Source organism: Lynx rufus, unplaced genomic scaffold (assembly GCF_022079265.1).
Source record: "Lynx rufus isolate CCGP_SWC_20201006 ecotype Redwood Valley unplaced genomic scaffold, mLynRuf1.p SCAF_7, whole genome shotgun sequence".
NCBI lineage: Eukaryota > Metazoa > Chordata > Mammalia > Carnivora > Felidae > Lynx > Lynx rufus.
In genome coordinates, this window is record NW_025814889.1 from 114,980,323 (window position 1) to 114,996,735 (window position 16,413).

Below are 16,413 nucleotides of genomic sequence, written 5' to 3' on the forward strand. Positions count from 1 at the left end.
GCCATGTGAACTGGACCTGTATAAAGTAGGGCAGTGGTCATGAGAAGTGGTGAGAGAAAAGCCTTACTGGCAGTGAGAGCAGAAAGTGCAAAGGCCCAGGGGCTTCTCTCTGCACTAAATATAAGGCAAGGTCCAGGATTCTGCACATTTTCTTCTTCCGTAATGAATACTCAGCACAATTCTCAGAACACAGTGCTGGGGTTTCGGGTGGAAGGGCTTCCCCACTTCCCCATTTCAAACGCCAGATCCAAGCCACCGGTCGTCAGAGCTTCTCTGAAATACCTCTTCCTCCAGGAAACCTTAACTCATCCACCTAGGAGCGATCTTGAGCTCATCTATTAATTTGTATGAACTTTAAAAAAAGGTAGCGCTTGTTTCTTTCTAAGGATGTGTGCGTAAGGCACTGATTTTGTCTTTTGGGGGTGTAACACCGCTGAAGTTTAGCCAAACGGCTAAAACTAAACGCGAGAGCCCGTTCCGTGGACCCGCGCTCTGCCCTCGGAGACTACATTTCCCATACTGCCCCGCGGGCCAGGGAGGTGCGTGAAGCGGTGTCTCCTAAGACCCGGATTGAGGTAAGATGGCGGGCTCGCGGTGAGCGTCTGTCAGGTAACTGCTGCCTTCTCCTCCTCTGGTCAGGGAGTTCCTAGAAGCTAGACAGGCTCAGAAGCTTTATGGAGAGATGTTGAGGTCCCCTACCTGTCGTTCGCGGTAGGATAAAGCTGGTATCACCAGTCGCGGTCCATCTTGCAGAAGGGTTGGCATAATGGCCGTGCGCTTGTGGGGCTTTCCTCGTGCCTGGGTGGGTCACTTGGGGACCCCTCCAGTCCAAGTCTTTTGGATCTGTCCCTGGGTCCTAGTCCTGGTGCTCCTGGTAGCCTGTTTCTCAGACCGCGGGTCCTCCGAGGCTCCCCGCAGCTTTTGTTTCGGGGTTGAAGTATGGGCCAAGGAATTGACTACCTGAATTTCTCGCCCTGGAGTGAGTAATCTGGCTTCCGCTGGGGGTGCTTGTCCCGGATTGAGGGGACCTGATGTTCCTCCAGATATTTTGTTCCTTGGTTTGTGGTCAGAAAACATGGCATTGCTTTCCATCCATGCCACCTATAAAGCAGGGGTAGAAGTGGACAAGTAAATCGTTTGACCTCCCTGAGCCTCGGTTCTCAATGTATAAAATGGAGATGCCTACTTCACAGACTTGTGATAGAACATATATTGTATAGAGAAACGTGAACTGCAAAAACCACAGTGTATGAACTCAGGGAAAGTAGACACATGTACTAATCGTGCAAGGAATCGCCCTGCATAGGTTAGTCCAGCGTATAAGACTGTGCGGCCTATGTCCCCATTCCATTTTATCACTGTTGGGGGAAGGGAACCAACAGTTATCAAGGCCATTTAACGTTTATTTATTTTTGAGACAGAGAATGAACTGGAGAGGGGCAGAGAGAGAGGGAGACACAGAATCGGAAGCATGCTCCAGGCTCTGAGCCATCAGCCCAGATCCCGAGGCGGGGCTCGAACTCATGACCATGAGATCGTGACCTGAGCTGAAGTCGGACGCTTAACCGATTGCGCCACCCAGGCGCCCCGATCGAGGCCATTTAAAAACAAGGGATGTAGGGGCGCCTGGGTGGCGCAGTTGGTTAAGCGTCCGACTTCAGCCAGGTCACGATCTCGCGGTCCGTGAGTTCGAGCCCCGCGTCAGGCTCTGGGCTGATGGCTCGGAGCCTGGAGCCTGTTTCCGATTCTGTGTCTCCCTCTCTCTCTGCCCCTCCCCCGTTCATGCTCTGTCTCGCTCTGTCAAAAATAAATAAACGTTGAAAAAAAAATTAAAAAAAAAAAAAAAACAAGGGATGTAGCAATGGTTAGAAGTCATTTACTTACAAAAGCCATGGAGGTTGTGGTGGTTTTCCCCATTTTACCATCGAAGAAACAAAGGGCCCAAAGTTTCCCAGTTTATGAGTGACTGATAATAAAGTTCTTGTAAGCAAATCATTTAAATTGTGTACTTTAGTTTCCTCATGAATGGAAATAAAGATACCTGTCGTGATTAATAGAATAAAATGGCAGTGAAAGCACATTGTTAAGTTAAAAACCTTGTACATGTATAAGAGGGTGAAATTTTACCTGGGACTTCAGAGAGTTTATATGTGTTCCCCTAAATCAGTATTTACTAGGCCAAGGATAGGACTTGTTTAAATTTAATCAGAAACAGTCCTACTTCAAATGATGTAGTAAGATCTTGCGTATGGCACCTGAGAGGCTGTACACAGACACATTAATATTATGAGGGAGGATGTTTTGTGTAGCACGTGTGAGTGTTTCTTTTTTTTTTTTTTTTGAGACAAAACTTTCTATTATTGTTTTTTTTTTTTTTTTTTGTAATTTACATCCAAGTTAGCACATGGTACGCCAATGACTTCAGGAGTAGATTCCTTAATGTCCCTTACCCATTCAGCCCATCCCCTCTCCCACAACCCTTCCAGTAACCCTCTGTTCTCCATATTTAAGAGTCTCTTATGTTTTGTCCCCCTCCCTGTTTTTATATTATTTTTGCTTCCCTTCCCTTAGGTTCATCTGTTTTGTCTCTTAAAGTCCTCGTATGAGTGAAGTCATATGATATTTGTCTTTCTCTGACTAATTTTGCTTAGCGTAATACCCCCTAGTTTCATCCACATTGTTGCAAATGGCAAGATTTCATTCTTTGTGATTGCCGAGTAATACTCCATTGTATATATATACCACATCTTTATCCATTCATCCATCGATGGACATTTGGGCTCTTTCCATACTTTGGCTATTGTTGATAGTGCTGCTATAAACATGGGGGTGCATGTGCCCCTTCAAAATAGCATACCTGCATTCCTTGGATAAATACCTAGTAGTGCAGTTGCTGGGTCATAGCATAGTTCTATTTTTAATTTTTTGAGGAAGCTCCATACTGTTTTCGAGTGGCTGCACCAGTTTGCATTCCCACCAGCAGTGCAAAAGAGATCCTCTTTCTCCGCATCCTCACCAACATCTGTTGTTTCCTGAGTGATTAATTTTAGTCATTCTGACAGGTGTGAGGTATCTCCTTGTGGTTTTGATTTGTATTTCCCTGATGATGAGTGATGTTGAGCATTTTTTCATGTGTCGGTTGGCCATCTGGATGTCTTCTTTGGAGAAGTGTCTATTCATGTCTTTTGCCCATTTCTTCACTGGATTATTAGTTTTTTGGGTGTTGAGTTTGGTAAGTTCTCTATAGATTTTGGACACTAACCCTTTATCTGATACGTTGTTTGCATATATCTTTTCCCATTCCATCTATTGCCTTTTAGTTTTGCTGATTGTTTCCTTCGCTGTGCAGAAGCTTTTTATTTTAATGAGGTCCCAATAGTTCATTTTTGCTTTGGTTTCCTTTGCCTCCAGAGATGTGTTGAGTAAGAAGTTGCTGCGGCCGAGGTCAAAGAGGTTTTTGCCTGCTTTCTCCTCTAGGATTTTGATGGCTTCCTGTCTTACGTTTAAGTCTTTCATCCATTTTGAATTTATTTTTGTGTATGATGTAAGAAAGTGGTCCAGGTTCATTTTTCTGCATGTCGCCGTCCAGTTTTCCCAGCACCATTTGCTGAAGAGACTGTCTTTATTCCATTGGATATTCTTTCCTGCTTTGTCAAAGATTAGTTGATCATACGTTTCTGGGTCCATTTCTGGGTTCTGTATTCTGTTCCATTGATCTGAGTGTGTGTTTTTGTGCCAGTGAGTGACTGTTTCTAAGAGGAGTTATGCATTTGCTGAATGCTCACTAAATGGAAAGAACTATAGTAAGTGCCAAGAAGTTTGCATTTAAGAAAAATAGTAATGGACATAGTTCTAAGGCTTTAGGTCTTATATTTTGGTGTTGATCTTTGGCCTATATCACAGGGAAATTTAAAGTTGTTTAAAAGTTTTTCTTGTGACTATAGTTCTAGGTAGTGGTTCCTATCTTGTTCTTATAGTGTTCAACATATTGTACTACTTTAATTTACCATAGGTAGCACTAATTTTTCTTTATCTCTTACGCAGGGATGAAAATAGGTGTGCCTGGAAGCAGATTTTAAAAGCAGTTTCTCCAGGTCATCTTTCACACCACCGGATAAGCATCTTGAGTCACCATGGTATTAGCAGCAGTAAAACGGGTGATATCAAACAGAACTATCTGGAAACATTTATTTCCGATTCAAAGTGAGATTTTTTTTTTTAATGTTTAAAAAGAGTTTAAAAATTTTTCAAATATTATAGAAATCCTTGTTCACTGTAGAAAATTTAGTGTCTAGTTATTAATAAAAAATGTTTATTGTATATGCTCTTAATAGCAGGAATGTTTGCAATAATGGAAAAGGGGAGAAAGTCTAAATGTCTATCAAAAGGGGATGGATAAATTATGGCATATCTTTACTATGAATATCATACAGCTGTTACCAACATGAAAAGATCTCTAAATAGCAGGAGGTAAAAGTAGGTCACAGAACGGTATCTATTGTATGATCCCATTTGTGCATTTTAAAGAAGATCTACCATATATGTGTGTATGTGTATGTATAAATACAGAGTAAAAGATGTGGACCAAAGAGATTATCTGTGTAGACCACTACTGGGATTTAGCTGAGGGCAAGTGAGGGATTGACAAAGAGGAACTTTCTCTGGTCTGAATCACTTACGTTTTCTATGTTTTCACACATTACTTTTTTACTAGTTCTTAAAATTAACAAATAAAGGGCAAATTTACAATTCCAGCTTATAAAAATCATTGCTAATATTTTGGATTTCAGTTTGTGTTTTCTATGTACTAAGCCATTTAAAAAATATATTTACGTATAATATAAAAATGTTTTATGTATTATAATACATAAAATATTTATAATTTATAGGGGCACCTTTCTGACTCATCGGGTAGAACTTGTGACTCTCAGTCTTGGGGTCATGAGTTCAGGCCTCATGTTGGGCATGGAGCTTACTTTTACAATTTTATAATTTATATAATATATAATTTGTACCTTTTTTTCCTAAAGACATGTGGGTAGTCTAATATTTTCTTCAGAGCCTATTAATACATGTTTGATAGTCAAAGTATTGACCCATATAAATAAGTAGACTATTAAAATCTTATTTCCCAACTGGTCTTGCTTTCGCTCTCCCTTCCTTCTGTCTGTGAACTCTCTTCTTCCGTTTCTAGAACAAACATGGTTATAGTGTTATAATAGGTTTGCATTTTCATCTTTAGCTATGCTAGCCAAATTTTTTTTACACATCTCTGGCTGACCTTAATCTCTTCCTTCATGTTTCCTATTGATTGCAATTTGTAATTGAACAGTGGTTTATTGAGTTAGGGGGAAAGAGTTGAAGACTAGGGTAAAAACTGAGTAAAAGTATAATTAACCAAGTAAATGAAGGAGGAGATTGCTAAGAGACTTTAGATATAAACTAAAATCAGAATGAGAACAAAACAAAACTATAGTTTGCTCTTGATTACTTAGGAGCATTTTAGTTGTTGAGAATTGGGAGAGACCTCTGCTGTTTACCCTCCCCTTTGCCTTGACCAGAACCCAGCCTGAAGGCTGATGGGAAATCAGACCTAATCCATTTTTCCCTGGTCTATGTGCTGAAAGAGAGCCCTCACTGAGGTTAGTGTGAAAACCAGTTAATATGCCCCTCGATAAGTGAAAATTTTCCATATATACTTTATCCACTGGATTATAAATTTGTAATATCTAATTTATTTTGGTTTCCTCAGTACCTCTCATACATGGTAGATGATAAGTGGTTGAACTGATTTGAATGGATTGGAGTTGTCAAAATGTGTAGTTAACTAAGAATTAATTTGCATTACCCCAGTAAATGAATCCATTTCACTCAGTCATCCTAGTATTTAGTGAATACCTCACTTCTTGCATTCTGAAGCCTCTTATTCTGCACAAGTTCTATTATTACTATTATTGAAGGTAAAGTATTACTATTATTGATATTTTATATGAAAAGGAAGAACATTAAGATTAGAGGCAAAGCAAAACCATGATTAAGGGAGAAAGTTAAGTGAATAGAAATAAAAAGGCCTCCCCATATGCCAGAAGGAACTTTTAAAACCTTTAAAAATATGTAGTCAAAATGGGAATGTAGAATATTTTAGTTTTGTTAAGTGTACTAAGTCATTTGATCTTTACAACTTTGAATTTTACAACTTTGAATAATGTTAGGTATTTAATAAAGGTGAAGGAAGTTGAGTTCTCTGACCTCTTTGAAACCTAATCAAGTTTGTATATCTGATAGATGAGAGCCGTAATCAAAACTTAAGTCTTCCCATCTTGTTTAGCCTGATACACTTTCTCCTGTACCTTCTTTCCTGTACTAACTTAAAATATTGAGTATTTGAAAGTTAGGCAAGACTATTAGTTCTTATAGATCTTAGCAGAAAGCAATTGAACACATGTATACATAACAAGAATAGCTTGTAAGTTATGGAGAGCTGACTCTCTGAAATTCTTTTTAGTGCATTGAGTTGATTGATGTTAACTTTGGCATTAATTCTAGTTACATGTTAAAAACCTCTGATAGTTACCATATCTAGAGTTTTTCTCTTGACAAAGTGTCAAATTAGTTTTTTAAATTATGTACTAATTAAGAAGTTAACATTTAGAGGCAGTTTGGGGATCACTTTTTTATTAGTAGTCACTATAGGGGACAGAGTAATGATCAAAATTTGGTTCCTGGCCTTAAAGAACTTATTTATGCTTATAGGTGAAATAGACATCTATGAAAATAAGAAATACCTGGAATATGAGGTAGAAGGCAATGTATGTCATGAGGGCACAAACAAATGTCTGCACAAGTGTAGGGTAGAAATTTAACAAGAGTTTCTTGTTCACCTGAAATACCATTGTCTTGAGTTTCCCCTTTGCCTATTTTTTTTTTTTATTTTTAAATTTTTTAATGTTTATTCTTGAGAGAGAGTGTGTGTGTGAGCAGGGGAGGGGCAGAGAAGGAGACAGAATCGGAAGCAGGCTCCGGGCTCTGGGCTGTCAGCACAGAGCCCGATGCGGGGCTCAAACGCAGGGCTCGAACGCCCGGCTTGAACGCGGGGCTCGAACTCACAAGCCGAGATCATGACCTGAGCTGAAGTCGGATGCTTAACTGACTGAGCCACCCAGGCGCCTCGTCCCTTCCTGCCTGTTTTAAAAACACTTAAGTCTGTCTGTCCTGCCTCTGCCACCCAACCCTATTTGTTTCACTGAATGTATATATCACCTAGCTCGTTTATATTCAGAGAAGACAGACTTCTTTTAAAATTAATTCATATATGATTAGGAAGACCCCCAACAGTGTCAGAGAAGAAAATAGTGTAAGTGGTTTTTATGTTGTCCTCTGATTTGTCTTTTTGAATGCTTCTCTATATTAGCACAGATAATTGAAAATCAAATCTTTTGAGAGATGAGGTTAAATTTCTAATTCTTTGTATTATTTTACATCAATAGAATTTTGGCATTGACATTTTGCTGAGCAGTCTTTTATGATAAAAGAGAGTTTTGCTAAGGTACTTTTTATGCTTTGGAGTAAGAATTTATATTTAGGTCTATAAGTATATGCAGTCTTCAGGGAAAGAAGTATACAAAGATGGAAAATACACCTTTTTTTACACATCTTTTGTACATACAAATAACTGACGCAGAAAAAAATAAGAAGGACCTAACAGAAGTTATAGTAATGTCCTATGAAACGTAGGTTGTGGGACATGCAAAATAGACCACTCTTTTCTCTGTGTTGGGGGTTGTGGGGCAGGGAGAGGAAAAAAGATTTCATGAAAGAGTAACATTTGACTTTGAAGGATGAGTGGTATTTGAACAAAGTGGGGATTTCACTCCATACTGAAGATCCAGAGGCGGGGTTGAAAGAAGTTGATCTTGGCTTTAACCAACATACACAGTAGTTCACCCTTATCCCCGAAAGATACATTCCAAGTGTCCCAGGGTTGCTTGACACTGTGGATAGTACTGAACACTACGTTTTTGCCTATACATACGTGCCTGTGATAAAGTTAAACTTCCTAGTTAGGCACAGTAAGAGAGATTAATAACCATAATTAATAATAGACTAATTTTAATAATATACTGTAATAAAAATTATGTGAATGTGATCTCTCAAAATAGCTTATTGTATTGTACTCACCTTTCTTTTTGTGATGATGTGAGATAAAATGTGTATGTGCTAAGATGAAGCAAGGTGGATGACATTAGCATTGTCCTGTAGCTTTAGGCTACCGTTGACCTGACACTATGTCAGAAGGAGGATCATCTGCTTCTGGACCGAGGTTGACCTTGGGTAACTGAAACTGCAGAAAGCAAAAACACGGATAAGGTGGAGGTGGCGGGAGGGAGGACTACTGTGTTCAGAACTGTTTTTAAGTTTACTGAGCTACATTTACATTTTTTCTTTATATTTAAAAACATCATTTCTCTGAACATACTTAACAAACTTCAAGTAGTTATGGCTTTTGAATTTGTAGGCTTTCTAAAAAAGGGAAAATATTCTATGAAATGTGAGCATTTTGATTAAGAAAAGTTAATTATGAACAATTTATTTTATATTTCATTGCTAACACTCCCCCTTTGTGAACTGTGCACTTGGTCTCACAAAAGCTTTTATTTATTTATTTTTTTTACAGACGTTTTTTAGACTACCTAAATACTTCATGTTCTTTCTTACCTCTGTCCTTAGTACTTATAACTCTCTGCAAAGATCATTGTACTCAGCCCCTACCAACTCCTGCTTATTCCTCCATCCTTTAGAGCACTGTAGACATCATCTCTACTGGAAGGGCATTCTTAAACCTGCACAGTCCTATTTTGTAACCTGTCCGGGTGCCCCTCTCGTGGTGCTTACCCATCCTAACAGGCTTATCGTTTATATTGGAATTGATTGTTTATATTGGAATTATCTCTCACCAGACTTGTACCCTTTTTGAAAGCAGGGACTAGATCTTGTTGTTGAATCTTTGGTCTCTAGTACAGCCCTGTTTCCTGTAAATGCAGTAAGTGTTGGCTCAATGAGTGCAACTAGCTTTACATTTATGTGAGAAGGTATGCTGAAATTAACTAAATCCATTTTTTTGCAGACGGAGCTTTATATTGTGTTTGTCATAAATCTACGTATTCGCCTCTTCCAGATGACTATAATTGGTATGTATTTAAATTCAATTGAAAAAATAACAGTCTGTTTGTTGTATCTGAAATGATTTAATTTTATTTCTCCTTTTGGTATTTTCTGCTTTCTTTTCTGATTATTCTTTCTTTAATTTTGTATTTAAAAATTATTTCAGTGGTCTTATTTAGCCAGTATCTGGGCTCATAAATATTTTAAATAGAAATCATTATCATTGTGTTTCAGTGAATACTTAATTTGTTGTAAGACATGTTGTTAGAAATGCAGTCTTTTATCCCAAAGCCTTCCTTAGCTTTATAGAAAAGTTAATTAGTTTTTATAGTTTTTTTCTCTTGGGGTTCATAGCTGTTAGCTTAAGCAATTATTTATCTTTTGTTTGATGAAGAATAATCCTAAATTACAAATAATTTAATGCAGTCACAATTTATTTGGTATTTATTTAATTCTTGTCACTATGTTAAGAACTAGGAATAACATGAATAAGATGTTGGCTTTTTTTCTCTGTAGGAGAGTCTGATATACAGAAACCGCAACATATCTTCTTAAGCTATGTTTTTATTGCAGATTTTGGTAAAAATGTATTTTCTGCCCTCTTGACACTAGTTTTAGTTTTAAGTGTATATTTAGTAAGTACTAAGATAGTGATGAGATTAGCGTAGGTAATAGGTAATACTTTCTGAACCTGAAAAGATTCAGTCTTACAGGTGTTTTGTATTATGTAAAACTCCATTCTTCATCCAAAATCATTGGGTAGATGCAATGTTCGTTATAGCTGTGTTACGTTATTCCATCTTAAAATCGTGGTGAAACAACTTGATACCTTATGCTGTGTTAGCTAAAAGACGTTGTAGTGTCTAATTGCCACTCTGGTTCAAATCTGCTTGGTATTGAAGTCCTAGAAACTTATATTTATAGATGTGTAGAAAACATAAGATTAATGAAAGCTGAAAGTTGTTCTCTTTAGAATGTATATGGATCTAAGTATAATAGTCGTTGCTGTGGTCTTTGATGAACCAGCGTGGTCAGTTGGTACCTGAATGAGATCCAGCCACAGCACTCCTGGAAAAAATATTTGGAGGAGTATTGCCCAAAATGTGTTTTTCTAGGAATATTAATGGAGGGAAGTGATACTATTCAGTAATTATGAAATTTATTTGACCTCAGAACCCTTTATGGGAGGCTTCTTACAGTTGCACTGTTCCACCAAAGGCACTTAGAGAAATGCTAATCTAGAAAAAGTGCTCAGCTATAGACTTTATGATTGGAAATTCAGGTGATCCTTTGCCTGGAAGATTATTTACTTTGTTGATCTTTAATAATTCAACCAAGTAATGTACTTCTTACAGCTTTTTGAAGGTAGTTTTTAGATAAGGGGAAAAAGTTCTAATGATAGCGATGAGTAAACATGAAAATCTCTTCAAAGATTTGGATATTCTACAAGTAAATAATCTGAAGAATAATTTAGATACGATAGTGGGTAACGCATTAAGGGTTTGTTGTGGTAGTTAAGCTGACATATTTCGTGGGATGGTCAAGTTGTCCTCTATGATTTGGGTACCAGGTGCCATAGCATCATTCTTCAGGGGTTTAGGATTAATTACTTTTATCTCTAAGAAAATCATTCTGCCTTGAATACAGTATAACTCTTTCTAAAACATTTTTTTTTTTTTAGCAAAGTAGAGCTTGCTTTGACATCTGATGGCAGAACAATAGTATGCTACCACCCTTCTGTGGACATTCCATATGAACATACAAAAGTATGTATGAGAAAATCTCTTGTAATTTTTAATTTGCTGTTAGAAGTATTCACACTTCCTTACAGTATCCAAAGAGAATAGAACTGTTTGATTTCCTTTATATGGTGTAGATCTTTTTGTTTTTTTAATTTTACCATTTCAATTTTTCTCATTTCTTTTCCATCTTCTTTCTTTAAAAGCTTTTTTCTATACACAGAGTGAACCATTTAAATGCAATCATGGCATCAATTTTCTGGTCTAAAATCTGGTAGATTTTTGTATAGTATAAATTTACAAAACACATTGTCCCATACTACTTTATATTGTCATAAGTCATGAAGCACTATATTTTAGAATGCTGTTTTATACCTTTTATATTGAATAGGATCTGATAATCCTTTTAATGTTTGGTGAATTTCCTTTTTTTTTTTTTCCAGTTAGCTTTTTCTAATGGGACAACATGGACATGTATTTCAAGGACTAGTTTTTTTTCCATATTTCTTCAAAAGCCACACACTAGGTAGAGGAGGTTTTTTGTTTTCAATACAATTTATTAAAAAAAATTGTTTTTAATGTTTATTTTTTTGAGAGAGAGAGAGATCGAGCGTGAGCAGGGGAGGGGCAGAGAAAGAGAGAGACAGAATCTGGAGCAAGTTCCAGGCTCTGAGCTGTTAGCACAGAGCCAGATGCGAGGCTCCAACTTCCCAACAGCAAGGTCATGACTTGAGCTAAAGTCGGACGTTTAACTGACTGAGCCACCCTGGCGCCCCTCAATACAACTTATTTTAGCTTGACCCAAGTCTTTTTGTTAATTTATCTTTATTTGAAATGCATTCTCCTATGTCTCTAAGCCTTCTTTTACCATATTTGATAATGTTTGGTGTACTTTTTGAGGAGAAAATAACTAGATAATTCAAATCATGATGTGATGCATCTAGTTGTGCCTGTTTTTAAAAATCATCATTAGGGCTAGAATACTGGTTGATTTGACAAAATAGATTGTTATTTTGCTAGTTTTTATTCCCTTTTTAACCTCACCATTTTGTCTGCCTGCTTTATACTGCTTTGTATTCTAGCCAGATATCATAGGCAATAATCCAGTACCTCTTTTGTTTCATTTCTTGGGACAATGTGTAGAAGATAGGTGTAAGTCACTGACTTTTATCTTGTAAACGCTCCAGCACATGCTATTTTGTGCCCTCCCTCATTGTTATTTTGAATTATATTTCTGGTTATGTGCTTTATCTCTGTTTTAGCAGTTCTACCAAGACCATGACTGCAAAGTCATTTCTCAACCTCAGACTCTCATCCATATATGGCTTTTTACATCCCTGAATCTGACACTTTTCCTCTCTTTCCTAACTCTCAAAACTTTGCACTGTACTTTTAGAACTTACCATCATCATTAAAATCTCTCATGATGTTAACTTCATCCAGAATTTTGCCTTCACCTCTGGCTCTACCAGAGACCTGGATGTACCTGGGGTCATTGCTTTGCCAACAGTTTTTTTTTTTTTCTTTTTTTTTTTTTCAGTGATTGATGTTTTCTTACCTATTCCCTTTTACTACTGGACCTCCAGGGGAAGTAGAAGTCCCTGTAGCTCCTTGTTGTCATATCCAGACCATTTTCCCTCCTTTCTAACAATTTCTAGCTTTGTAGTTTGTGTCATTAAACTGTAGCATCTACTCCCTTTTTTTGTTGCTGTTATCTCCTGTCTTTCAGTTCACTTCTCCTCCCCCATCCCTTCACTCTTCCTTGAAGATTTTAGATATACTGTCACACCCTCCAATACTGTTTCTGTTCTAATTCTTTGTTATTTCAGTATCTATATAGATAATCTAATATCCTGGCCTCTGTCTTGTCTTTTTCCCAACATCATCAGCCCCACTCCCATGGCTGCACTCTAGAGATGTTCTAATCACAAATGCCTCCTCCTCCTCCTTCTTGCCAATTTAGATTTCGAGAATTCCCCCAGCTCCCAGCTCCAAGAATTCTTCATCCCCTCATTGAGACCTATATCCGTTGATTGAACCCCTTTATCACAGCTGCCACACACCTCACACATCCTCACTTCTCTTACCTGGTGTAGATTCTGTGGTCCATCCTTGCAGCCACTCCTTGCATACATGTCCAGCTCCCCGCCTCCTTTTGTTCTGTTGCAGTCTCTGTGTGGTAGCAGTTGTTTCCCCTCCTGCATCCTCAATATTCCTCTCTCATCTAGAAGATCACTCCTATCAGTTTACATGTAATCACTTCACTGCTAACCACACTGCTCCCCTGCTGTTATTCAAGTATATTAGGCTCCTACCTCTGGGCCATTGTAGTTCCTGCTTCCTCTACCTGGAATGCTTCCCCGCCAGAAACCTCATAGTTTATTCCCTTTCCTTATTTGTTAACTAGTGAGTAACTTTTGCATTTAAAGTAGTACCCCTGCCCCTGGACTCCTGTTGTCTTTTCTCAACAGCTTCTATCATTTTTGGCACAATAGATATTTTCTTGTTTGTCTCCCACCACCAAAATGTAAGCTCCAGGAGGATAGGGCTCTGTGTGTTTTGTTCTCTGCTATACCCTTAGCATCTGGAATAGCACTCATATTTGGTAGGTGTATAATATTTGTTGATTAAATGAATACATTTGTTTCTCCCTCTTCATGCTTAGGGGTTTCTTGTTTTAAGGCTAAGAGACATTCATATAGGGAAACATGGAATTTTTTTGTTTCTCAAGTGATAAATTATAGATTGGGCTGCATAGTAAGAAACATTCTTGAAAACGTGTTACTGTTAGAATACAGTGTGTTCTTTTTGAATCTAGATTTACAAATCTTATGCAGGTACTACGTGATAGTAAATAAATATCTTCAAACATGACTTCAATTTTAGTATTGATTTTTTTTCTTTTCTCAAGGAGGTAGGGCTGCAACTCCAGCAGGCCCTTTGGTTCTTTAGGCCCTGGAAAGCATACTGCATGCAAAGATCCTAGTCATGTGTAGATGTGCCTACTGAGACTGGCTTTAAGAAAGTTAAGTTGATTTGCGTCTTTGGTGTTCTGGTAATTTATTTGAATCCAAAACATGTTGATTGTTTTCCATAGATCTAAGTAAAAAGATCCTTTTTTCTTCTTTTGCTGAGTATATACTTTATTAAAAGTACTAATATTCTAAAAATGTTTTTCTAGAATTTAGGATTGGTTTCTAAATTTCTAAAGTTTAGGAAAATAAAGATATAATTCCAAGGGTAAAAAAATAAAGACTTGGAAAAATAAAGTAAAATGTAAGTGCTAGACGGTTCTTTTTAGTGGCTGATTTAGTGGCAAATTTCAAAAGTCAAATTTTGAAAATCCTTAAGAGAAACAAGGGAAATTCAGGATGATAGTTCTGAATAGTTTTCAAAGTTGACATTCAGTTTTATTTTAGTTTTTCTTTTTTACTGAAACATTCACATATCCTTTCTTTGGTTAAGGAGATCAGATACTACCTAAAAATCAATTCTGAGTCAGCCAGAGGCTCTTGGTATAGACTCGAAGAATCCATTAATTCCAATGTCTTTTATCTATGTGCCTGGTAAAGAAGTGTTTTTAATCATACAAAGCAGAGAGAATTTGTGATATGTTAGAATTGAGCCTGCTTGGGAATAGGAAGAAAGACCGTGAACATTCATTAACACTTGAAAACAACTTAACTTCTGATAATACTAAAAACATTTAATTTTTAGCATCAAGTATAGTAACCTAAAAGAGAGAAAATTATTATAGGCTCTAATCCTGTGTTTGCTAGATCCCTGAGGGTCTGATAGTAGCTTGCAAAGATACTAATATTTTACTTTACATACAGGTGATGGTCTTTTAAAATTACTTTAAATGTCCAAGGAGAGCTTTTTCTTTAAATTATAAATTTAAATTTTTCTGTTTGAGGCCTTAAATCTTAGTAGCTACCTACCATTATTGAACTCTTAAGAGTGCAAGGGACAGGGCCATCTGGGTGGCTCAGTTGGTTGAGCGTCTGACTTCGGCTCAGGTCATGATCTCATGGTTCATGAGTTTGAGCCCTGCCTTGGGCTCTCTGCTGTTAGTGCAGAGCCCACTTAGGATCCACTGTCCCCGTCTCTCTCTGTCCCTCCCGTGCTCATGTGTGTGCTCTCTCTCTTTCACTCTCAAAAATAAATAAACATTAAAAAAAAAAAAAAAGAGGACGAGGGACAGCTAAGCATCCTATATATGATTATTTCATTTAATCCTCATTAAGCCCTTATTGGGTAGGTATTATTTCTCTGGTTTTACATAAATAGAAATTAAGACCTTAAGTAACTTGTTCAAGGTCAGGAGCTAGTAAGTGGCAGAATTAGAGACCAAAGCTCAAGTCCTTAACTTCTTTTATTATTCTACTTCCTTATTTTCTCCTACACTATGTAAGTGGTTCCTTATTTCTGCTTACCTCAAATTGTTACTGGTAAATCTAATTTGAAGACCTTTCATAATCTGGTTTCTCAAGATCCATTTTTAAAGCTTATCCCTATTGTATGTTCTTACCTACTTTCCTTTACTCATAATATTTGTTATACCTTGTAGAATATATTCTGCACTCTGACAAAGTTCTGACTTTGGCTCCTATTCTACTTCTCACTAATATCTTTGTTACTTTGCATTTCTGTAGTACTAAGTCAATTGTGTCACCTTCATGCCCGTACATACTGCTTTTTAAAGAAGTCTTATTTTGTCATGTGCATATACCAAATATAAGTATATGCTGTAACATTTAACAATGGTAGAATGTTGTAGTTGACATTAATAGTGTATGAATGTGAGGACTCTTACGTTTGAATTGTTTCCTTTCTGGTTGTAAATTCAGATTTTCATTGTATTGTAATATATATGGTATCTGTAAAGCAAGGCAATGTTCCCACCCTCTGTTACATACAGTGTCATTAAATATTTAAAATATACATGACTTCACTTTCCAAAACAGTGACTTTTTTTTTTTTTTTTTTGAGAGAGAGAGAGAGTACACTTACAGGTTGGGGAGCGCAGAGGGAGAGGGACAGAGACTCCCAAGCAGGCTGCACACCTAGCACAGAGCCTGATGCGATTCAGGGCTCAATCTCACGACCGCGAGATCATGATGTGAGCTGAAGTCAAGAGTTGGACACTTAACTGACTGAGTCATCCAGGTGCCCCCAAGACCATGATTCTTTAAGGCTTTAATGAGCTAGTGTTACTGATGGGAATATGTCATATCGCTCATAATGTGTTGTAGAGGAGATGAGATTTTAGTAATTGATGTCTTTGGGCAAAAAATTTCTCAAGTTACCATAAAGCATCATTTGATGACATTTCAGTCACGTAAATGAAAACATTGAAATTTTTAAAATTTCCTTTGGATATAAGAAATACCATTTCAGTGAAATGTTTTTCACCGTGGGGCACCTGGGTGGCTCAGTCAGTTAAGTGTACAACTTCATCTCAGGTCATGATCTCGCAGTTTATGAGTTTGAGCCCTGTGTCAGGCTCTGT

General features: G+C 37.3%; 1 protein-coding gene across 1 annotated transcript in view; it reads left to right on the forward strand.

Annotated features, from left to right (window-relative positions):
* The first annotated feature begins 577 nt into the window (after positions 1-577).
* MRPL42 (mitochondrial ribosomal protein L42) overlaps positions 578-16,413 on the forward strand; it is a 33,701-nt gene continuing 17,865 nt past the window's right edge. The window contains exons 1-4 of the mRNA XM_047066470.1: positions 578-609; positions 4,045-4,203; positions 9,125-9,188; positions 10,844-10,928. Of these exons, the coding sequence (XP_046922426.1) occupies positions 4,134-4,203; positions 9,125-9,188; positions 10,844-10,928 (219 nt within the window). The 5' untranslated portion in view covers positions 578-609; positions 4,045-4,133. The remainder of the gene's footprint in view (positions 610-4,044; positions 4,204-9,124; positions 9,189-10,843; positions 10,929-16,413) is intronic.